The sequence below is a fragment of the Schistocerca piceifrons genome, chromosome 1 (genome assembly GCF_021461385.2).
Source record: "Schistocerca piceifrons isolate TAMUIC-IGC-003096 chromosome 1, iqSchPice1.1, whole genome shotgun sequence".
In the NCBI taxonomy this organism is placed as follows: domain Eukaryota; kingdom Metazoa; phylum Arthropoda; class Insecta; order Orthoptera; family Acrididae; genus Schistocerca; species Schistocerca piceifrons.
This window is the reverse complement of record NC_060138.1, coordinates 1,140,301,989-1,140,327,888: the sequence shown is the minus strand read 5'-3', so window position 1 is coordinate 1,140,327,888 and position 25,900 is coordinate 1,140,301,989. Positions and strand designations below refer to the sequence as shown.

Below are 25,900 nucleotides of genomic sequence, written 5' to 3'. Positions count from 1 at the left end.
TTGATATGTAAGAGAACAGGTACAGGTAGAAGTAAGGCTGTGACAGCGGGTCAGTGGATCACTTACGGCGAAAAGCAAAGTCCCCGTCCTCGGCTCCTAATAGGGCACACAGTTTTAACCTCCAGGAAGTTTGACATCAGCGCACGCTCCACGACTTAGTGAAAATTCATTCTGAATACGTGAACAGTATTGCAGAAACACGCATCCCTTCAATGTCGATGTCTTACTTGATGGTACAGGCATCTTTCAACAGGATAACTGTTCGTGTCACAGAGCTAGAATCGTACTGAAGGGTAATAATACACTCTCTTCGACAACCTGGGCAGCAAATTCACTTTATCTATACCTGATGGAACACATCTAGGGCATTATCGGGCGCCGGATCTGCGCCCGCTATTCAGCTGCTGCTCGTAATTCACGAGAATTGCATGATTTTTTCACGGATATCGGGTGCCACATACAGGGCGCTGAGAGAAAACTATGCAAACACCAAAAGCACAACGAATTGCTACGCTTAATACGGTTGAGGAAACCCGTTGGCATTCAAAATAGCTTCCAGTCATCTCGTAATTGATAAATACAGGTCCTGTATGGTTTTCAAGGGAATGTTATACCATTCTTACTGCAAGATATCTACATCTACATACATACTCCACAATCCACCATACGGTGCGTGGCGGAGGGTACCTCGTACCACAACTAGCATCTTCTCTCCCTGTTCCGCTCCCAAACAGAACGAGGGAATAATGACTGCCTATATGCCTCTGTATGAGCCCTAATCTCTCTTATCTTATCTTTGTGGTCTTTCCGCGAAATATAAGTTGGCGGCAGTAAAATTGTACTGCAGTCAGGCTCATATGCTGGTTCTCTAAATTTCCTCAGTAGCGATTCATGAAAAGAACGCCACCTTTCCCCTAGAGACTCCCACCCGAGTTCCTGAAGCATTTACGTAACACTCGCGTGATGATCAAACCTACCAGTAACAAATCTAGCAGCCCGCCTCTGAATTGCTTCTATATCCTCCCTCAATACGACCTGATAGGGATCCCAAACCCTCGATCAGTACTCAAGAATAGGTCGTATTAGTGTTTTATAAGCGGTCTCGTTTATAGATGAACCACATCTTCCCAAAAATCTACCAATGAACCGAAGACGACTATACGCCTTCTCCACAACTGCCATTACATGCTTGTCCCACTTCACATCGCTCTGCAATGTTACGCCCAAATATTTAATCGACGTGACTGTGTCAAGCGCTACACTAACAATTGAGTATTCAAACATTACGGGATTCTTTTTCCTATTCATCTGCATTAATTTACATTCTTTACAACAATCACAAATCCTGTCCAAGTCATCTTGTATCCTCCTACAGTCACTCAACGACGACACCTTCCCGTACACCACAGCATCATCAGCAAACAGCCGCACATTGCTATCCACCCTATCCAAAACATCATTTATGTAGATAGCCCCGGGGCACTCCAGATGATACCCTCCCCTCCGACGCTCACCATCGAGGACAACGTACTGGATAGTGGCAAGTTCAGGTAACGATGATGGATATGGACAGCGATCAAACACCTTTCTGTCCAAAGCAGACCACAAGGGCTCAAAAATATTGACATCCGGTGACTGTGGCGGCCAAGGGTGATGCACCAGTTCATCCTCTTGTTTCAGGTATCCATCAAAGTCCGTATGTGCTCCGTCCGAAGGCTGTTCCTTCGTTGTCAAATATAAAGCTCTTAACCTGGCGATAGAGTCATTCCGGACTTCCCACCGTCTTTCGGATACCTGAAAGGCTTTCTACATCTACATCTACAACTACGTGATTACTCTGCTATTCACAATAAAGTGCCTGGCAGAGGGCTCAGCGAACCACCTTCACGCTGTCTCTCTAGCGTTCCACTCTCGAACGGCACGCGTGAAAAACGAGCACTTAAATTTTTCCGTGCGAGCCCTGATTTCTATTACTTTATTGTGATGATCATTTCTCCCTATGTAGGTGGGTGCCAGCAGAATGTTTTCGCAATCGGAGGAGAAAACTGGTGATTGAAATTTCATGAGAAGATCCCGTCGCAACGAGAAACACCTTTGTTTTAATGATTGCCTCTCCAATTCACCTACTATGTCTGTGACACTATCTCCCCTATTTCGCGATAATACAAAACGAGCTGCCCTTCTTCGTACTTTTTCGATGTCATCCCTCAGTCCCACCTGATGCGGATCCCACACCGCACAGCAATACTCCAGAATAGGGCGGACAAGCGTGGTGTAAGCAGTCTCTTTGGTAGACCTGTTGCACCATCTAAGTGTTCTGCCAATGAATCGCAGTCTTTCGTTTGCTCTAGCCACAATATTATCTATGTGATAGTCCCAATTTAGGTTATTTGTAATTGTAATCCCTAAGCATTTAGTTGAATTTGCAGCCCTCATATTTGTGTGACTTATCGCGTAATCGAAATTTAGCTGATTTCTTTTAGTACTCATGTGAATAACTTCGCACTTTTCTTTATTCAGGGTCAATTGCCACTTTTCGCACCCTACAAATATCTTGTCTAAATCATTTTGCAAGTCGTTTTGATCATATGATGACTTTACAAGACGGTAAATGACAGCATCATCTGCAAACAATCTAAGACGACTACTCAGATTGTCTCCTATGTCGTTAATATAGATCAGGAACAATAGAGGGCCTATAACACTTCCTTGGGGAACGCCGGATATGACTTCTGTTTTACTCGATGACTTTCCGTCTATTACTACGAACTGCGACCTTTCTGACAAGAAACCACGAATCCAGTCGCACAACTGAGGCGATACTCCGTAGGCACGCAGTTTGATTAGAAGAAGCTTGTGAGGAACGGTGTCGAAAGCCTTCTGGAAATCTAAAAATATGGAATCAATTTGACATCCCTGTCGTTAGCACTTATTACTTCATGAGTATAAGGAACTAGTTGTGTTTCACAAGAACGATATTTTCTGAATCCGTGCTGATTACATGTCAATAAATCGTTTTCTTCGAGGTACTTCACAATGTTTGAATACAGTATGTGTTCTAAAACCCTAATGGAAATCGACGTTAGTGATATAAGCCTGTAATTCAGCACATTACTCCCACTTCCTTTTTTGGATATTGGTGTGACTTGAGCACTTTTCCAACCTTTAGGTACGGATCTTTCTGTGAGATAGTGGTTGTATATAACTGCTAAATATCGAGCTATTTTATCAGTATACTCTAAGAGGAACCTGACTGGTGCATAAATTATCACTCTATCAGCGTTTAAGTCAACATTTTTAGCCTTAGTGGCTATTTCGCTTGCTTTAGCGCAATGAATGTCTCACAGCCTTAAGTTACCTACGGTTGTTTTCGGTGTCTCTAGAGACCAGTGAAGGAGATTTTTCGGAATGTGCCTTAAGTAAATAAACGCTCTATGAACTAAGTATAAATAGAGAGCACGTAACAATTCTCTCTTAAAAGTTCTGCAGAGAACAGGTTACCATGGACTTTCTAAAGCCGTTCTGGCTGAGAAAAACTTCAGGGACACATTACCATACTGCTAACCTTTTGCGGTGTGGGTAATTAAAATGCAACGTGAATGAAAGGAGAGCTAGCCTTGGAAATTAAGCTGTACGCAGCTCATAATAGGTTTAGGAAATTTTTTCCACACAATTTCAGACATCACTTATTCTTCTATCTCATCTTGAAACTATAACACTTTGTTCTCAGACTATTATGAAACCCGCACGTATGTAATATGCTGCGATTTGCCGGGAGAAACATGTATGCTGCAAGATAAAAAAAAAGACGCACCCTGAAAGAATAATCTGATTATGTGCACAGTCAAACAAATGATTACATTTTCAGACTAATTGAATGATTTCTTCGAAAGAAAGAGCGTCTCAAATTGAGCAAGTCAGTAGCGTGTTGGTTCAGCATTTATTCGGCTTGGTATTGATTGACAGAGTTGTTAGATTTCCTTCTGAGGAATATCGTGCCAAATTCTCTGCAATTGGTGCGTCAGAAAGTCAAAATCCTGAGTTTGTGGGAGGGCCCTGAGTATAATGCTCCAAACGTTCTCAATTGTGGTTAGATCCGGCGAATTTCTGGCCAAGATGGAGGTTGGCAAGGCGAACACAAGCAATAGAAAAACTCTCCCCGTCTGCGGGCGGACATTATCTTGCTGAAATGTAATCCAAGGATGGCTTGCCACCAAGGGCAACAACACGGGGAGTAGAATATCATGGACTTACCACTGTGCCGGAAGGGTGCTGCGGATGACAACCAAAGGGGTCCTGCTATGAAATAAAATGGCACCCCATATCATCAATCATGGTTGTTGGAGCCCCATAACCGGCGATAATCAGGCTGGTATCCCACCGTTATCCAGACCCTCTCCAGGCACTTTTTCAGTGATTATCGGGGCTCAATTTAAAGTGGGACTCAACATGAAAGCAATTCTACTCCAATCAATGAGTTTCCAGGCCTAAGATGTGTCTGGAGACGCTCCAGACAGCGGTGGGATTCCAGGATTCCAACCGGCTGTAGCCCAACATATGGTCCGAAAACCAGGAGTAATGTTCTGCGGTGCCATTCCTTTTACAGTAGCACCCCTTCGGTTGTCGACCGCGCCACCTTTACAGCACACCCTTACGTCGACATTCCATGCCTCGTATTGCTGCTTTTCATGGCAAGCAGTCCTGGGATTACATTTGTGGAAGATAACGCTCGCTCGAACAGGCAAAAATTTCTGCTGATTGCCTTCGTGCTTGGCATGCCCTACCTTGACCAGCAAAGACGGTGGGTTTCTCCCCAACTGAGATTGTTTGGAGTATTATGGACAAGGCCCTCCAGCCAGCTCGGGATTTTGACGAACTAACGTGCCCGTTGGACAGAATTTGGCACGATATCCCTCAGAAGGACATCCAAAACTCAATCAATCAATACCAAGTTTGCACAAGTGCCAGAGCTGGACCAACGCGTTACAGACTTGCTCAATTTTCATGAAAATGTAAGCATATGTTTGTCTGTACATCTACAAAACATCTACTGATTTCCGTCCCACTCGGGTAACTCCTTAACTCCTTCGTGGTGTGTTGTCTTTTTTTTTCTTGCAGTGGTATACACTACTGGCCATTAAAATTGCTACACCACGAAGATGACGTGCTACAGACGCGAAATTTAACCGACAGGAAGAAGATGCTGTGATATGCAAATGATTAGCTTTTCAGAGCATTCACACAAGGTTGGCGCCAGTGGCAACACCTACAACTTGCTGCCATAAGGAAAGTTTCCAACCGATTTCTCATACACAAACAGCAGTTGACCGGCGTTGCCTGGTAAAACGTTGTCGTGTAAGGAGGAGAAATTCCTACCATCACGTTTCCGACTTTGATAAAGGTCGGATTGTAGCTTATCGCGATTGCGGTTTTCGTATCGCGACATTGCTGCTCGCGTTGGTCGAGATCCAATGACTGTTAGCAGAATATGGAATCGGTGGGTTCAGGAGGGTCATATGGAACGCCGTGCCGCATCCAACGGCCTCGTATCACTAGCAATCGAGATGACAGGCATCTTATCCGCATGGCTGTAACGCATCGTGCAGCCACGTCTCGATCCCTGAGTCAACAGATGGGACGTTTGCAAGACAACAACCATCTGCACGAACAGTTAGATGTTTGCAGCAGCATGGACTATCAGCTCGGAGACCATGGCTGCGGATACCCTTGACGCTGCATCACAGACAGGAGCGCCTGCGATGGTGTACTCAACGACGAACCTGGGTGCACGAATGTCAAAACGTCAGTTTTTCGAATGTATCCAGGTTCTGTTTACAGCATGATGATGGTCACATTCGTGTTTGGCGACATCCCGGTGAACTCACATTGGAAGCGTGTGTTCGTCATCGCCATACTGGCGTATCAGCCGGCGTGATGGTATGGGGTGCCATTGGTAACCCGTCTCGGTCACCTCTTGTTCGCATTGACCGCACTTTGAACAGTGGACGTTAAATTGCAGATGTGTTACGACTCGTGGCTCTACCCTTCATTTGATCTCTGCGAAACCCTACATTTCAGCAGGATAATGCAAAACCGCATGTTGCAGGTCCTGTACGGGCCTTTCTGGATACAGAAAATGTTCGACTGCTGCCCTAGCCAGGACATTCTCCAGATGTCTCAGCAATTGAAAACGTCTGGTCAATGGTGGCCGAGCAACTGGCTCCTCACAATATACCAGTGACTATCCTTGATAATCTGTGGTATCGTGTTGAAGCTGCATGAGCAGCTGTTCCTGTACACACCATCCAAGCTCTGTTTGACGCAGTGCCCAGGCGTATAAAGGCCGTTATTACGGCCAGAGGTGGTTGTTCTGGGTACTGATTTCTCAGGATCTGTGCACCCATATTGCGTGAAAATATAATCACATGTCAGCTGAAAGTTTCGAATGAGAGATCTAGTTATTTCAATTTACCTTTACAGTTCACGACGTATACCTCGTGGGAACAGATGCTATACTACTAGTTCCTTTCAAACTGGAACAAACGATCCATCCTTCAGACTTTCTCAGCCAAAATGGTTGTTATTTGTTTTTGAGTTTGCAGAGTCTTCACTGAGAATTGAAAATGTCCTGGACACCTGATAACGACAACTAGATAAGTCGTCAAAATATCGTGTAGAGAGAAAGTGACAACTCGGATGAAAACCCAAAAATTTGCATGTATTGCCGACAAACATGTGGCCTTAACTGACGATATAAATGTTAACGCAGTTCGCACAGGTTGGGTGACACTTCAAGAATGCCGCAACCACTGGTCCAACAATACGATTCACCACCTCAAGAAGTAATCAGACTCATGGATGGAAGAAGGGGAACCAAGAATGCTGTGTAGTAGATCTGTAGAATTGTTGGTTTCCCTTCTTCCAACTTTGAGTTTCATTGTTTCTTGTGATAACGAGTCGTGTGGCTGGACCGATCGTTGCGGCAGCTGCCTGGTACTGGAATACTGCTGGCAAAGCGCGCTGCAGGACCACAGTCCGTCGCAGAGGTGGGCTGAATTTCCACAAGCCGTTGTACAACGCTGTGCTTCCATGGTCAACTGCTTGACCAGAGGGGCTACACTGTCACGACATAGCTGTGCACAGCGACTATAAATATTCGCCACTCGGCCAGTAGCATTCACACGACGACTGCTTCCAGACTTCAGACTACAGCTGATTCTGTCTCCACGGTCCTACGTGCGGGCCAAGCAGCTATGAAGCTCCAGCTTCAACTACCAGCGTCATCAGCCAGCTGTCACTAGACCTCATGGCTTCTGATCTCAAGCCAGTGGCGCCAAGGGAGGATCTCCTACACGGTGTCTTGATCTGGCACTACGAGCTTCTCCGAGCACCCAGAAGAGTTGTCGCCAGTGGTGGCATTGGTGGAGAAACCCCCAGAGGAGGTTCAGGGGCGTCTTGTCGTCGGGTCCTGGTTTTACCTTGTTCCTTCCACTGCGTCCACTACTTTCGCATCAGTGAATTCATGAGTGGGTGGAATTGACAGGCAGCACCAGGACCCCACGTCCGGGCCCCGTCAAAGCTGCCCCCGCTACCCTATTACAGGCCATTACATTTCCTCTGGAGCACACTACTGGCTCACCTTCGCAGTGGAATCTAAGATCCAGAAGCTATAAAGGAACAAATTCGACACGATCCCAACACCTTGAGTGAAAACGACAAGTAGTAAACTAGTCGAAACGTTGTATCAACGGGATGCCGTGATTCATAACCCGAGAAGATTGTATCAGAGTAAGATCATTGTCCACGAACGGCAAAATTCCTGGTTTATATAACACAGTCGTTCGGGACCTTTGTCAATAAAGTTATAGGTGAAAGAAGTAAGTCATCGATCCACTAGTTTGCTAGACATGCACAGATGTGCACAGTGTGCAGACTGCAGGATCTTGCACTGAATAGCCACGAATCACACCTACACACAGCAGTTTTACAATAACACTTCACGTGTCCCAAAGCGAATGAACACATGTGCCCTTAAGGAGAAATCCCACCACTACCGCTGTCCCCTCCCCTGTCTGAGTAGCTACGGGACAAGTTACTTCGTGCACACTGTCTCTGGCAGCCGGCGCTGCGAGTGTAGACTCACCTATAGCGGACTCGGTGCGGATGAGCCCCTGGGTGGAGACGTTGCTGCCGCTGCCGCTGCCCGCGGTGGCGCTGGCGGCGGCGGTGGGCGGCAGCTGCAGCTGCAGCGGCACGGGCAGCGGCGACGGCGGCTCGCGCGCCGCGGGCGCCGGCGTGGGCGGCACCGTGCCGTCGCCGCCGCCGCCGCCCCCGCCGCCCACGGCGCGGGCGGGCCGGCCGCCGCGGCGCGAGCAGCGCAGGCTCATGGTGCGCGTGAGCACCGCCTCGTCCGCCTCCTCCTCCTCGTCGTCCTCGGCGGCGGCGGCGAAGTCTGCGATGGCGCCGCTGTCGTGCGCCGAGCACTCGGCGCTCTGCTGGTGCTGCTGGCGGCGCCGGCGCTTGCGGTCCTGCCGGCTGTCCAGCAGCAGGTGCACCATCTCCTCCACCAGGTACACCGTGAAGAAGCCGGCGCAGAACGCCAGGTCCGCCAGCGGCAAGCCCTCGCGGCTCTCCCACAGGTAGCCGCAGCTCTCCAGGTCCCTGAAGCTGTCGCGCACCTGCCCAACGCACACGTTTCGCTTACTATTTCACATGTTTTGCAGTCAAAATTTAACATAAATAATATTTTGCATTATTTGTCAATAAAACCACTGATCAACATAACAGTATTCAATATCCAGATCTGCAAAGTGTTGCAGCATCCCGATACGACGTCTAGGTGTGTTGCTACTGTCACTGCTCTTGTATCGATTGTAAAGGCACCCCTGACGGGCAAATGAAACTGTAACATTCCAGAGACGTTTTTCAATTCTCAAACATCATGTAGACTGCAGCTACTAAATAAAATTTGGGCGAGGGTCACGATTCGAACCCAGCTCACGAGGCATATGCGCTAGCCACTAGGCCATCCTAGCACACACTTCTAGCATGCCTTGCTCCTCAGTCGACATTCCCATGTACGCCACAGCCTCAAGGCTTGAGGAGAGAGAGACATGCTAGGATAGTCCACGCAGTCGGACAAAGCCCTGCGCCAGGGTGCCATAATGGAGATCTGGGTTCAAATCCCGGCCTTGATACAAATTTTCATTCGTTGATGCAGGATGACTTCACTGTTTGGTCCTGTCCTTCAAATCAATCTCTCAATTACTTTGACACAAAATGTATATAATATATAATTGACACAAAATGTATAATTGACAGAAATGGGGATTTGAAACCTGAAATTTTTCGTCGAATTAAACTGGGTTGGAGGGCATACGGTAGGAATGCAACAGTTTTCAAATTTCTGCATAAAGAAGAGAGTTTTTGATCAGTGCGTCCTACCGGTTTTAACGTACAGGTGTGAAACTTGGACTTTAAATGAATTTTTCAAAAGGAAACTTAGAAATGCTTAGAGAGCTAAGGAAAGGTCAATGTTAGGTCTCACTGAGAAAGATCGATAGAAAAGTGAGGACATTCGAGCAATAAGAGGAGTAAAAGACATTATAGAACGGGTTAAGACTCTAAAATGGCAGTGGGCAGGAGTCCCAAAGGAAAAAGAAGACCACCAGAGAGACCACTTGATCGCTCGGATAAGGAACTCAGGAAAGTTGCGGGCTTCAACTGGCAGAAGATAGCAACGGACAGAGATGCATGGAAAAAGCTCTTAAAAATGTATTTAATAACTTAAAGAGGCTACATCTTGAATAAGCTGAATTAGCTGAACAATAAATAAATAAATAAATACAATTCTTGAGACGTAAAAGGTCTCCTGAACAATGTACTTTCATTTGATTCCCGGGTGTCAGGCAGGATCCCCACTTCGATCAATGCTGGGATGCTGTTCCGATATGGTTGGAGAGTCTGTGCAACGCTGTATGATATTCCGTACAACTGTCCAAAGCCACTGCGCCAGAATTGTGTAGTGGTTGACGCATCTGTCTAACGAGCAGGATCCCCTGACGTCGTTCCCAAGCATACACACTGTTGGACAGAAGATTAGTAATTACGTGCAGGAATAAAATTTTCTTAGCATTTGCCAGGTACGCAACGACGGCAGAATCGATATTAACACTGTAAGTGCCAAAGTGCAAACTGACAGGGAGCTTATTAACTTACAGGTACGGGAGAAGACGCCAGGAGACACCTGATTCAGTGATTAGACAACGGTGGCAAGCGGACGTAACACTCTTCCGTTACGAGACTACTTGTGGCAACTCTAGCTAGAGATGACACACGAACGCCTTGCAGACTAGAAACTTTGCATAAAGGACGGCCTGAAGTCTCTAAGTTAAACGTTAGGCCAGCCAAGAGCGATGATGGGCTCAGACTATATGAGCACATTCCGTCACCCGAAAGGGGGGGGGGGGGGATGGAATAATATCATCGACTGGTGCAAAACCCTCGCCTCCCTTCCACTCAGCCGGCCGTTGTGGCCGAGCGATTCTAGGCGCTTCAGTCCGGAACCGCGCTGCTGCTACGGCCGCAGGTTCGAATCCTGCCTCGGGCATGCATGTGTGTGATGTCCTTACGTTAGTTAGGTTTAAGTAGTTCTGAGTCTAGGGGACTGATGACCTCAGATGTTAAGACCCACAGTGCTTAGAGCCATTTGAACCATTTTTGAACCTTCCACTCACTCTGAGTCAGGCCAACCCTATTGCATCACGGATACCGATGGAGGATCAGCCCTACTAGCTGCAAGATGACCTGGTGAATGCAACGAAGTATCTACAACCACCACCAGTTTGGAGTCCACCGCTACGAGTACGCTATCTGTATGTGGACAGAACTTAAAGTCACAACAGTGACTTACCGAGGATGATAGCCGGGGTGATCTTCCAAGAAAGAAGAACCAATCTGCCCACCAATGAACTGTTTAACACGAGAGCATTAGTCACAACAGTGACTTACCGTGGATGAGGACTGGAACGATGTTCCATAACTGAAGAACCAATTTGCCCATCTCTGAACTGTTCAACATGGAAGCACTAGTCACAATAGTGACTTACTGGGGATGAGAGCTGGGACGATCTTCCATTAATGAAGAACCAATCTACGTGTATGTGAGCTGTTCAATATGGAAGCAGAGCGCCTGTGCCATCATTCCTGCCAATACCAGTACCACCTCTAGGCTGCCCTTCATGTCGCTGCTCGGATGTGATTTGACTGGATTGTTTTGGGGAAGAGACCAAACAGCGTGGTCATCGGTCTCATCGGATTAGGGAAGGAGGGGGAAGGAAGTCGGCCGTGCCATTTCAAAGGAACCATCCCGGCATTTGCCTGGAATGATTATGGGAAATCACGGAAAACCTAAATCAGGATGGCCGGACGCGAGATTGAACCGTCGTCGCTGCTCGGCCCTCCACAACTGACAACAGGTGCATGCAGATTTCTGGGGCCGAGCCTAATTGCAGCTCCATGCAATGAGAGTACTGAGTCTCAGGCAGACGTCCACAGCCAAGGTGAACTGTAGTGAGGCGCCAGTCGTCGGACCCTCCTACGGCAGGTCCGAAGCACTGACCCCCAACAATGCCAGAGCCCAGGTGCTGATGTGCTGCTCTGCACCTGTGTGAAAGTCACGCTCAGCTAGGACTGTGCTAGGCAGCCCTGAGAAAAAGACAGATTGGTTGTAAAACTCTTGCTAATAAATTGTTGTTAATTTAATGTTATCCCATTAGTCCAGTGCATTCCACAGCGCTCCATCATCGCACCTCTGCTTGTCTATCCTACACTCACATGGGAGACTAGCATCAGGCGGGCTCCTATAACGCAGTTACCACAAGCGCTACCAATGTGTAGAATACCGCACTTGAAAGGGTTGCATGATTCCAGTTAAAAGTAAAGCACGAGTCTGTGGAATAGTATCTACGACTTTTCACTCAAAGGAACTGTGGACTGAGTGTTCCAGAATCGAAGTCCGCACTCGAGTAGGCAACAGAAGGATAGGTACAGCATCCATAGGAGACGATTGTTGTTGTTGTTGTCGTCGTCGTCGACGTATTCAGTGCAAAGACATGGTTTGATGCAGCTCTCCATGCTACTTTATCCTAAGCAAGCCACTTCATCTCCGAATGGGTACTGCAACATACATCCTTCTGAATATACTTACTGTATTCATCTGTTGATCCACCTCTACGATTTTTGCCCACGACTCTTCCCTCCAGTACTAAATTTGTGATCCCTTGATGTGTCACAACATATTCTATCGACAGATTCCGTCATGTCCTTTAGTCAGGTTGTGCCACAAATAGCGTCGCTAACAGGAGTGGTACCAGTGTGCTGAAATTTTCTAGTCAATTTTGAAGTATTTTTAACAAACCAATTATGCTAATGTGAATATTCGTGTATTTAATTGTTACACAGCTACTTTTTATATTTTATTCTATTACGAACATATAATTGATGACTGAATAGCAGTTGCTATGGGAAAGCGTGTTTGTAATGCTAGCCATTGGGTTATTACGTTAGCTTATTAGTTAACATTTATAAAGCTGGTTTTAACGATACCCATATCCAGAGGGTATTTAAATTGCTATTTTTAGAAGTTTACAGTTAAATGTACATACGTTTTCTTAAAAGTGAACGTTCAGATCTTAGCATACGATATGTAAGTCGCTCCCCATTGTCCGGCACTGACAAAGTGCGGCTCATGCGCGCCCTCTTTCACGCTGTTTAACCCGCTGATGCTCAACTATCAGCAGCGGTTTTGCGACTGGGATCAGCACACCTGTTCCAAGCGTCATCGTCATCATCAGCCGGATGGGTGTCGGAACATCATTTTAACGTATATTCTTTGTAGTCTTTTCTGAGTTCCATATGTAAATGAGCAGTTATAATTCTTATCTTTACAGTGCACTACCTGAAGACGGCCTACTACTAAAGGCGAAACTCGTCATATTCTTAACAAATGGCTGTGTGACCGAGGCAGTTTCCTTACTAATTTTACTTAACTGACAGACCGATGTTTCCCGATAATGTTATCTGAAACAGACAATTTTGTCGTTACTCTTTTAGAAAAATCTGGACTCATTGCAAATGAATTTATCTGGATGCGTCTGAGCCTGTTTTTTCGTTCTATATATTTCGAAATAAAGAGGTGATGCATGACTTGTTGGGGTGTGTAATTTACTTGTGGAAACTACGGTCTACATGAAGTTGTTTTCGTTACTAATGTTTGTAAATGACTGATTCTTTCCTGAGGGAATGCTTTCTAACAACTTTAAGCGTGGTGTCTACAACCACAGAAGTAGGGTATTTACCATGCATTTTAGCTTGCCGCCTTTTTGTTGCCTTAGCGCGCAATCCGTAGCCTATCATACAGTCAGCAGTAATCGGACACTTGTGCAGACGGTAAGTTTATGCAATAAGCAGTGGTGAACAGAGACGTCGGGTTCGCGCCAGTACAGTAGTCAGTCCTCTGAGTTACTTAAATGCTTCAGGTATAAGGTTTTTTACGAGGCTAAATCTGTCGTAATTGCTCTCGTCTCAAGTCCATCAAGCATTGTCGCCAAGGAATACAATACGCCAAGCAGTAGCTACATTCTTAATATAACCTCACTGGTTGCACGTCTGTGCTTCAATTAAAATGCCAAGAACGTTTTTCCTTTTCTCCTTATGAGTGTGTAGGGAGGATCAGTTACATTAGGAAAAGCGGGTGCTAATTAGTTCTGGACAATATACAGTGGTGTGCAGAACCTAAGGTCGAAAGTAACTTTCGGATGATAGCTTGACGTAACTTGGACCACACATAGAAAGTATATTATAGAAGGTAACTGAAAGAATATTTTTATTTAAAAAGAATAGTTGCACTGAAGTCACCGCGATTTATGACGGTCCACCGGAAATTACAAAAGGCGGGAATTCGTTCTTAACAGGGTGCGTGATTATCACCCACGCTGGCCACAAAGTTCTTGTGGCAGGGCGTTCCACTCCTCCACCAGCGCGACTGACAAATCCTGGGTGGTCGCTGGTGTACGTGGAAATGCGGTAGTATGTCTTCCCACACGTGTCCACGTATCCCATATGTGCTCAGTGGGTTTTAACTCGAGGTAATCAGCAGGCCAGTCCACTCGACGAATGTCCTCTTTTCTTCCACCTGCACAGTTGATGCGCTGACACGTTGTTGCCTATAAAAATGAATCCACGACCGAATGTACTGTATCTGCGGCAGCAGAGACAAAACTCGAACAATATTCCGCAATATGCTTTTATTGGTTAAAATCAACAACGTTGCTGATGATGACAATGTAGTCGAAACAAAACACAATTTAGGCAAGAAACAAAGTATGGATCCTGTTGTAATGGAGAATTCGCACGTTTTTTACAACACAACTTTTAGTGACGTGAGTCTACATGGAAATGACATAATAACAACGAAAAGTCACAAATCCAATAAGAATTTCCTACTAGGGACAACAAAAGATAACTTCTAAATTTCCCACAAGAGTCCGTCGTAACACACATACACTTAATTCCAAGTTCTATTCTGATGTCGAAGACGTAGTCTTCCGTGGAGACGTCCTTGTTGTCGGTTTTCGGCGTGAACTGAAGTCCGGTGCTGGTTCTAGCCTTTAAACAGTACTGGTCAGCCAATCAGATGTTGGTGTAGTAATACTTCCTGCAGGCCATCTCGAACTCCCTCTGCAGGAAGTAGTACGCGGAATGTCTGTTTCCAAAACATCCGATGTTTACCATTGCTTACGCCTTTGGGCATAGGATACCTCGGTTCTGTGTCACGTTAGATGTGTTGCCGGCCTGCAGAGGCTACCTTGGTAATGGCGTAACAGATCCCACTTCGGATCTCATAACAGAAGAATAACAAAATAAAATGTCTTCCTCGCGAGTCTCTCACTCCAGAAAGCCCACAAAAAAAAGACGGAAACAAAACTAGTACAAAGTGGTCGGCACAGCATTAACACAAAGCTGTCCAGGGAGTCCAGATCACCATTACACGACACCCTTGAGTCACAGTCCGAAGCTACCACCCCTGACTACCCGGGACTAGCAGCAGACGAGGCCGCGGTAGCAAATCGCTGAAAGTCCGGGTGGCTTGTCAAACTGCCCTCTGGCTTTTTTTCCCCTCTAGTAAGTTAAGGTACAGCGTCACCGGCAGATCTCGGTCTTACTGTCTTGGTGGAACTGTAAAATTGGCCCGCATCTCGTGGTCGTGCGGTAGCGTTCTCGCTTCCCACGCCCGGGTTCCCGGGTTCGATTCCCGGCGGGGTCAGGGATTTTCTCTGCCTCGTGATGGCTGTGTGTTGCGTGCTGTCCTTAGGTTAGTTAGGTTTAAGTAGTTCTAAGTTCTAGGGGACTGATGACCATAGTGCTCAGAGCCATTTGAACCATTTGAACTGTAAAATTGTCCGATCCTACAATGACATCTTCCCGATGACATCATTAGAGTCCACGTTTTAGGTGTGGCGGTGGGACTTGATGTCGTGTGCCACCCTCTGATAGTGTACATTCAAGGTAGCAGGCAATAAGGAACACAACTACATAGGTACTGATACTGGTGGACGTATTGTGGACGTCACATACTGAGTGGCCGTATAAAGACTGACACCTTATTAGTGGCAGTAACCGGGCTGTCGTTAGCCATGGTCTGAATCCAATTCCTCGAGGATGGTGAGAGGAACAAGGTGGTGGTGCCAGTACTGGGGAGTCGGGGTGCCAATATGAGGTAAGCCGGTGGCCGTGTCGCGCAGGGCATCCACTTTGTCATAGAGACGCCAAGCCTTCTCTCGAATGGACGTCTTTAGAGTTACCGTGTTTGTTTCATCACGGAGCGTAACAAGCCTCGTGAGGGGAGGAGCATGCAGGCTGCGTCGAAGCACCTTATTCTGCTGGCGCTGGAGTGTCTGCATCTGGGAGGCACAAACAGTGCCTCATGCAGAGAAGCTGTAGGTGAGGGAAGTGTGGACAACCATCCGGTACAGTCGGAGCTTCGTTTCTAAGTTCAGTTCCCTGCTGTTGAAGAGTAGGTATAACGCTTTTATCGGTGACATATTTTGAATCTTGATTGAAGAGCAGTTTTTTTATCCATCAGGGCTCCTAGATATTTGGTACCCGGGGACCATGGGACCCGGACCCCTGCAATAGTGATGTTGTGGCGCAGAAAGTAGACTGCCGTAGTTTTAGCGGCATTGAGGGCACTCTTGTCTGATCGACACCAGATGGCAGTCGGGTCCACCTGCCTCTGCAGGCGAGCAATGAGCTGGTCCGTGTTGCAGCTGATCGTATAGAGCACGGTACCGTCGGCGAACTGCGCCTGGTGGTAGTGTCGGATGACTAACATATCATTAACATAAATGTTAAAGAGGATGGGAGACAACAGAGAGCCTTGAGGGGTACCCATCGACATATGATGTAAGCTGAGCGTTTTCCTTGCTGAGTAACCAAGAAGGTTCTGTCGTGGAGGAAATTATCGACGATCTTGACATAGATGTGGGGGATGGTCGTTGGTGTCAGCATTTTGTACACAAGATCGTCCTGCCGTATCTTGTTGTACGCGTTTCGCAGGTCCAGGAAAACCGATAGCGTCGAAATGGCTGAGTAAAAGACCCTGCTGACATGCTCTGTGGTCCTAATAAGTGGGAAGCGAATCCGAACTGTTCCGGACAGATCGTCCCAGCCACCGCCAGAGGCTCGGAAAAGTGGTGGAGGATCAAAGATTTTAGGACCTTTACCATGGTATTCAGAAGGCTAACGGGCCTGTTATTAGTACCTGCTGGTCGGCGATGGGCTGGCTTATAAGGCCGGTTGGCGGATTGATCTTCTGGGACTATTTTCGATCACCACGTCACTGGCGTGGGAAAATAGTCCGCTTGTTGATCGCGACCTCTGGCGAAGCTGTCGATCCGCAGTGCTCGGGTAGCGGGCCTTGCCGGCCGTTGGCAGAGACGTGAGGCTGTGTTATCATCTCCGGCAGCGGCCTCGGTCGTACTGTAAACATCTGCTTTGGTTGGTTGGTTGGTTGGTTTGGGGAAGGAGACCAGACAGCGTGGTCATCGGTCTCATCGGATTAGGGAAGGATTGGGAAGGAAGTCAGCCGTACCCTTTCAGAGGAACCATCCCAGCATTTGCCTGTAGTGATTTAGGGAAATCACGGAAAACCTAAATCAGGATGGCTGGACGCGGGATTTAACCGTCGTCCTCCCGAATGCGAGTCCAGTGTCTAACCACTGCGCCACCCCGTCTGCTTTGGTCTCACTCCCTGTGATGAAGGCATCCCGCATCTATAATCCGTCATGCGGGACGGGACGGACGCTGCAGAATGCGCCATTCTAAAGAGGCGTAGAGGCGTGCAGTGAACGATCACGTTCGACAAGGTTCCTGGGCGCACGTTTTCCCACCCTCGCCGTATGAGGATACGTCCAGAATCACTATCCGGACTGTATCTGCTCTCATCCGGGATGAGTACGTGACCCGACTCCTCGTTGGTCCTATCCCAATGCTCTTAGCACCGTCGCAGACGGTGACGCCGATGTGCGGGTGTCAGAGGAGAACAACGTACCGGTAGTCTGGAAAAGAGACCGACACCACGCAGTCGCCGTGCCGCCGCGGAGTGTGAGATTGCGTGCCTTGCAGACCTGTTAAATATGGCTGCAATTGCACCTGCTATTTGCCATGGGTCCCTTCTTGCCTGTTGCACAGTGTATCTGTCACCTGCTGCTGTGGTTGACCGTGCCGGACCACTTCCTCTCCTTTGGACAGAAGTGCCAGTGGTTCACAAAACTCCCCATGCACGTGGAACAATGCTGTGAGCAACACCAAACTGCTGTGTTGTCTCCAAGCGATGTTATAATGACGAACACCACCAAAGTGCACCGTAACTGCTCACTGACTGACACACACTGTCTTTTCTCTTTCCTACAGCTACCTCGTGTTGCACTATACCTACGTTAAACTCACGCTATGTGTCGTCCAACCTTCTGTGAGCGGCTGCGGCGTTCTCCTTCACTTTCATCATTCCATCCGAGTAGTTATTATATTATGTTACTCTATCTACCTCGTCCTCCCATGATGTTTGCCAGTCGTATTCTTAAACAAAGAGCAATTATGGACACTATAAATACTTGTGAGGTAATGCAGAATGTTACGTAATAGAAGTGTAAATGACGTCCCTTCAGCCCATAAAAAAGTGATTATTTAACTTCTTAAACAACTTTTGCTCATTTATTGGAGTGGTATCTTTGCAATAGTTGATGGTTAAAATGGCTATTAATGTCTTGCAAAGTTTATGAAAAACAGGAAAAAAAAGTGCTTGCATACTTAATTTTTTTATTAATTCTTGGAATTAAACTAAAAAATCTTGTTAATGAGTTTGAGTGAATATACAGAAACAATGCTGAATTTTTGCCCCTTCATGACTAGCGACCGTGTTACTGTATTTACCAAATATGTGGTTTTTCCGAACCAAAAATCGAGGAGTAAGGTCGTACAGTTTCTTGGTCTACTCTTAAATTACGACAAAAGCGGCTTAGTGGCTATCTCAGAGTCATTAAAGTAATGACTGAGGCAACAAGTGCCGTGTATGTGCAAGGTGATAATGAAAAAGACCAATTTTACATCCACTAAACGCTCCGAAATAATACGATTCCTTTGATAATAATCTACACAGTTGTTTGGAGCACCTTGCAGATGTTTCGCTGGGAAGCTCTTATATATCCTCCATACTGTCCCGACCTGCCCCGGGCCATTTACATATTTTTCGAACCCAGAAGAAAGACATACGTGACAGTAGATTTGCTTCGGTCGAAGAGGCGCACGCCTGCATACAATGAAGCTGCCGTAAGCAAGCGCAAACATTTTCCCATGAAAACAGTGTCCTATCACACAGTAGGGTAAATACAGGGTGAGTCTCTAACTATTGCTACCTAGAATAACTCCGCAAGTATGATAGTAGCTGAAAAGTTTGTGGGACAAAAGTTGCATGGTAAAACGGGGGGAAAATTATTGAGACGTTTGTTTCTGTGCTCCCGTATACATTCTTCAGTCATAATGCTTAAAAACGGAGTTTTTTTTGTTTTTTAATTTCTTCACTTTGGCATTTCACTGTACGCCTTACAAGAATCCATAATCTTATGCATGGAAATCAATTGCAATGTTGTGGTAAACAGAATTTTTTTCATCGTGTTCAAAGTTTTATAACACTTTAAGCGTACCGAGACACCATAGCATACACGAAATATATAGACTAGGCATCCTGCACTGATACGTAGATGTTGATGTGTCTGACCGCTTTGAGGTTCCTAACGCGACCTTTATGCTACTTTTCACCACTTTAAAGGCAGCTGCTCTCCGTTTTAAAGGGGCACTCCACCCTAAAAGTACAATTATTTAAAAAATGGCTATTTCACATCTTTATACTGCTTACTCTTGGATCCCAAAACTGTTTCGCTGTATTCGAATTACAAGTATATTTAAGAAATGTTTGAGTCAGTGAATGTCTTAGGGGCTGTGGCACACAGAAAGATGCCAATTTGTTTTTTAAATTTCTATCACCATCAAACAGAATAACCTTTACTCCGGCCTTGGCATAAACTGAAACTGGGGAAAACAATCTGCAAGATTTCCAGGAAAACTGAAGCGAAACAATTGACAGCCAGTCATTGGTAATCAGTTACTTTGCCTATTGACTCTGGAATTTCAATTTAGGGAATTCAATGAAGTCCTGTACAGTTCAATCAACAAGCTCCAAGGAAACAGGCATTGAAACTTCCTGGCAGATTAAAACTGTGTGCCGGACCGAAACTCGAACTCGGGACCTTTGCCTTTCGCGGACAAGTGCTCTTCCAACTGTGCTACCCAAGCACGACTCACGCCCCGTACTCACAGCTTTACTTCTGCCAGTACCTCGTCTCCTACCTTCCAATTGTGGTGTCACCGCCAGACACCACACTTGCTAGGTGGTAGATTAAATCGGCCGCGGTCCATTTAGTACATGTTGGACCCGCGTGTCGCCACTGTGTGATCGCAGACCTAGCGCCACCACAAGGCAGGTCTCGTGATACGAACAAGCACTCGCCCCAGTTGTACGGACGACCTAGCTAGCGACTAGATGTACGAAGCATTTCTCTCTCATTAGCCGAGAGACAGAATAGCCTTCAGCTAAGTTAATGGCTACGAACTAGCAAGGCGCCATTAGCCTTACAGTGATTGTAATTAAAGTCTCCTGTGTATAGTCAAGAGCGATGTACCACAATGATTGATTAAAGATAAGTATTAATCCAGCTACGTACTTTTCTTCATAGCATTAATTACGTAGCCTGTTCCAGTACTTCACGCCCGTCTGCGTTAGTCTAGCGTGCATTTTCAGCCATCTCGACCTACGAGGTGTTGGCCCAGCTGCCGACACATCACCAATCTTTACAGAAGCTCTCCTGCGAACCTTGGAGAACTAGCACTCCTGAAAGAAAGGAGACATGGCTTAGCCACAGCCTGAGGGATGTTTCCAGAATGAGATTTTCACTCTGCAGCGGAAGTTTCATATCAGCGCACACTCCACTGCAGAGTGAAAATCTCATTCTGGAAACATGCATTGGTTTACCACCAGATATCCCTACCACTGCACCTCCTCAAGAAGACTGTTCAGAAAATTCAAGACAAAGGCTATCCTGAGCTTGAAATGACAAGAACAAGCCTCATATAAGCAGGAATGGAAAACATTATGGTGTCGGTGAATTTTAATGGTTATGTGTCTTGTAGCAACGTTCATGTTTTGATAAAATGTTAAAATCCATCTTATCGTAAGATTGTTTTTCTACGCTCAGTGGCAACTTATTTATCGTAAATAACCAACCTGAATGAAATTTTTGACGGAAGTAGTCTTGATGTGTTTACATACTTTTATGCATTAATATTGTTGAAAAAGTAATTTCTTTATTCTATCATCACATTCACTTACCGATAATTTAAGAAAATTTAAGGCTGAAATTTGAAATAAACACTGAAAACTAATTATTAATATTTCTCATAAAATGAATGCACAGAACCTTTGAACTATGTCTTGTGAATGTACCTGCGCGATCCGGCGTGTGAAAATTGTGGTGTGAGTACCAAATGTTGGTTTTCAAGAATGCGATTAAAATAATTTAAAACTCGAATCCTAATGGAAGTATGGACTTCAAAACTTGGGTGTTCCTACATCTTTCGATAATAGACATGATTTTAAAATGTGGTTGCTATCGGCAAAGGAGAAGAAAAATTAAATTTCTGTTTGGAGTCTCCCCTCAAGCAGCACGCCATATTACTGTATGTTCGTATCTGAGGCTACGCCGAACCTAATTACGGTCATCCCTCTGAAGGCAGCGCCTTGTCTGCACTTCTCCTGCGCTAACAGCCGGCAGTGCTGCACTACGTAACGACGTCTGGCCGACCAATTTTACTGCGAGCGCTCACAACCCACGAGTCTGGTGAAGTTGACACCTGCCTTTCGAGGAATATACAAGGGGTCCATAAAGTCCGTTTACAACTTAAAAATGTTATTACAACGGCAGTTGTTGAAATATTTTAACAACATTTCTTTCACTGTAATCAGTGTTTGGTAAAGTTTTTACTGCTAAATTTTTGCGTTTCAGGTACTCTGTTGATGGAAGGAACTGAACCTCTATAAAATGGTAACTCCTCAAGAGAAGGCACAATGTGTGTCCTGGTTTATTGAGACAAATCGGGTGTTCAGACACAATGAAACTTCAGAATGAAGTATGGAAGAGATCCACCACCGCGCCTTCAATCCGTGCATGGCACAAAAAAATTATGGAGACAGGGACAGTGTTGGATTAAGGGAGAAGCGGGCGACCAAGAAAATACGAGGAAAACATCGGTCGCGTTTTAAACGTCTTCACTCGTTCACCTACAAAGTCTATCCGCACTGCTGCTAGACAGTTACAACTACCACGTTCAGCTGTGCATAAGGTCCTCCACAAGAACTTACGGTTGTACTCTCACAAAGTGCAACTGTTAACAGACATTTGAGCCAAATGACAAGCCAAAACAGAGTTTGCACTCAACATGCTGGAACGCCTTTTGGAGGCTGAAGAATTCCTCAAGCTAGTTTGATTACTGACGAAGCAACTTTTCATGTTTCTGGGACGTTAAACAGACACAACGTGAGCATCTGGGGATCTGAACACTCCTATGTGTCTAGGGAGCTACACCGTGATGGTCCAAAAGTGAATGTGTGGTGTGGAATCACGTGCAACCGAATAATTGATCCATTTTTCTTCAATGAGTCAGCAATTACTGCAGATGTTTAGCACGACCTTCTGACCGAGTATGTAGCACCACAATTGATTGACTTACAACCAACTATCATTTTCCAAGAAGATGGTGCACCACCACATTGGGGACTATTTGTTCGTCGGTTCCTCAATAAAACATTTCCAGGCAGATGGATTGGGAGGGATGGGCCAATTCCTTGGCCACCGCGTTCGCCACATAGCACTCCCTTGGGGTATGCAGAAGATATCGTGTATCAAACACAGATACGGGACATTGCTGACTTGAAGCAAAAGATTCGTAATGCCATTGCCACCACTGATGAAGCTATGCTACAGCGAACATCGCAAGAAATCAAGTACCGTCTTGATGTGGTTCGTGCAACCAGAGGCGCCCATACAGAGGTCTATTAAACACTGTCAAAAAAAACTTTTATAAACACTGATTACAATAAAAGAAATGTGGTTAAAATATTTCAACAACTGCCGTTCTAATAAAATTTTGAAGACGTAAAGCGACTTTATGGACAACCTGTATATTTCTTTCATAGTCCTTGATAGCTGCACCATAGTTCTAGAGTTATCTGCGCAAATTTTAATAGTTCTTCGGAATTGCGCGAGAAATATTATAATCACACTTATCAATACTTGAGTAGCTGTGAAGCTGATACCGACTTTCGAGAAATACACATTTTTTTAGAGGTTTGGTATAAATGCTATAGTTCTAGAAATCTCTGTACTAAATCTGAATAGTTCTCCAGAATTTCGTAAAGGAAACACTACTAACAGGGAAATTTTAATGGTGTGAAAAATTATTTATGAATTTACCAAGGTAAAATTGTGATCATAGTTCTGAACAGCTCTCCAACAGTTCTTCAGAAAACCTTAATGACTTTTTCGTGCAGATAATAGTTTATGAGATAAGTGAAATAACGAGGGACCCATTTTCACTATCGAAAATATACGAAATCGTACTAGAGCTCTGATGACGGTTCCGAACACAGTTCTGGATAGCATCCCAAGAATTTTATCGAAATCTTAATGTCGTTTCTTGTGAAGATAGCCGTACCGTAGGTGCAACCACAACGGAGGGGTATCTGTTGAGAGGCCAGGCAAACGTGTGGTTCCTGAAGACGGGCAGCAGCCTTTTCAGTAATTGCAGGGGCAACAGTCTGGATGATTGACTGATCTGGCCTTGTAACATTAACCAAAATGGGCTTGCTGTTCTGGTACTGCGAACGGCTGAAAGCAAGGGGAAACTACAGCCGTAATTTTTCCCGAGGGCATGCAGCTTTACTGTATGATTAAATGATGATGGCGTCCTCTTGGGTAAAATATTCCGGAGGTAAAATAGTCCCCCATTCGGATCTCCGGGCGGGGACTACTCAAGAGGACGTTGTTATCAGGAGAAAGAAAACTGGCGTTCTACGGATCGGAGCGTGGAATGTCAAATCCCTTAATCGGCCAGGTAGGTTAGAAAATTTAAAAAGGGAAATGGATAGGTTAAAGTTAGATATAGTGGGAATTAGCGACGTTCTGTGGCAGGAGGAACAAGACTTCTGGTCAGGTGAATACAGGGTTATAAATACAAAATCAAATAGGGGTAATGCAGGAGTAGGTTTAATAATGAATAAAAAAAATCGGTGTACCGGTAAGCTACTACAAACAACATAGTGAACGCATTTTTGTGGCCAAGATAGACACGAAGCCCACACCTACTACAGTAGTACACGTTTATATGCCAACTAGCTCTGCAGATGACGAAGAAATTGATGAAATGTATGATGAGATAAAAGAAATTATTCAGGTAGTGAAGGGAGACGAAAATTTAATAGTCATGGGTGACTGGAATTCATCAGTAGGAAAAGGGAGAGAAGGAAACATAGTAGGTGAATATGGATTGGGGCTAAGAAATGAAAGAGGAAGCCGCCTGGTAGAATTTTGCGCAGAGCATAACATAATCATAGCTAATACTTGGTTTAAGAATCATAAAAGAAGGTTGTATGCATGGAAGAACCCTGGAGATACTAAAAGGTATCAGATTGATTATATAATGGTAAGACAGAGATTTAGGAACCAGGTTTCAAATTGTAAGACATTTCCAGGGGCAGATGGGGACTCTGACCACAGTCTATTGGTTATGAACTGTAGATTAAAACTAAAGAAACTGCAAAAAGGTGGGAATTTAAGGAGATGGGACCTGGATAAACTGAAAGAACCAGAGATTGTACAGAGTTTCAGGGAGAGCATAAGGGAACAATTGACAGGAATGGGGGAAAGAAATACAGTAGAAGAAGAATGGGTAGCTTTGAGGGATGAAATAGTGAAGGCAGCAGAGGATCAAATAGGGAAAAAAAGGGGTTAGTAGAAACCCTTGGGTAACAGAAGAAATATTGAATTTAATTGATGAAAGGAGAAAATATAAAAATGCAATAAATGAAGCAGGCAAAAAAGAATACAAACGTCTCAAAAAAGAGATCTACAGGAAGTGCAAAATGGCTAAGCAGGGATGGCTAGAGGACAAATGTAAGGATGCAGAGGCTTATCTCACTAGGTGTAAGATAGATACTGCCTACAGGAAAATTAAACAGACCTTTGGAGAAAGGAGAACCACTTGCATGAATATCAAGAGCTTTGATGGAAACCCAGTTCTAAGCAAAGAAGGGAAAGCAGAAAGGTGGAAGGAGTGTATAGAGGGTCTATACAAGGGCGATGTTCTTGAGGACAATATTATAGAAATGGAAGAGAATATAAATGAAGATGAAATAGGAGATATGATACTACGTGAAGAGTTTGACAGAGCACTGAAAGACCTAAGTCGAAGCAAGGCCCCCGGAGTACACAACATTCCATTAGAACTACTGACAACCTTGGGAGAGCCAGTCCTGACAAAACTCTACCATCTGGTGAGCAAGATGTATGAGACAGGCGAAATACCCTCGGACTTCAAGAAAAATATAATAATCCCAGTCCAAAGAAAGCAGATTGACAGATGTGTTGACAGATGTGAAAATTACCTAACTATCAGTCTAATAAGTCACAGCTGCAAAATACTAACGCGAATTCTTTACAGACGAATGGAAAAACTGGTAGATGCCGACCTCGGGGAAGATCAGTTTGGATTCCGTAGAAATGTTGGAACACGTGAGGCAATACTGACCCTACGACTTATCTTAGAAGAAAGATTAAGGGAAGGCAAACCTACGTTTTTAGCATTTGTAGACTTAGAGAAAGCTTTTGACAATGTTGATTGGAATACTCTGTTTCAAATCCTGAAGGTGGCAGGGGTACAATACAGAGAGCGAAAGGCTATTTACAATTTTTACAGAAAGCAGATGGCAGTTATAAGAGTCGAGGGGTATGAAAGGGAAGCAGTGGTTGGGAAGGGAGTGAGACAGGGTTGTAGCCTATCCTCGATGTTATTCAATCTGTATATTGAGCAAGCAATAAAGGAAACAAAAGAAAAGTTCGGAGCAGGTATTAAAATCCATGGAGAAGAAATAAAAACTTTGAGGTTCGCCGATGACATTGTAATTCTGTCAGAGACAGCAAAGGACTTGGAAGAGCAGTTGAACGGAATGGAC

The 25,900-nt window shown here is 45.3% G+C and overlaps 1 protein-coding gene across 1 annotated transcript in view; it reads right to left on the bottom strand.

Annotated features, from left to right (window-relative positions):
* Positions 1 to 25,900, bottom strand: part of LOC124778452 — a 637,672-nt gene that overhangs the window by 527,159 nt on the left and 84,613 nt on the right. The window contains exons 2-3 of the mRNA XM_047253644.1: positions 8,536 to 8,678; positions 8,144 to 8,418 (exon numbers count right to left, since the gene is read on the bottom strand). Coding sequence (XP_047109600.1) covers positions 8,144 to 8,418; positions 8,536 to 8,678 — 418 coding nt within the window. The remainder of the gene's footprint in view (positions 1 to 8,143; positions 8,419 to 8,535; positions 8,679 to 25,900) is intronic.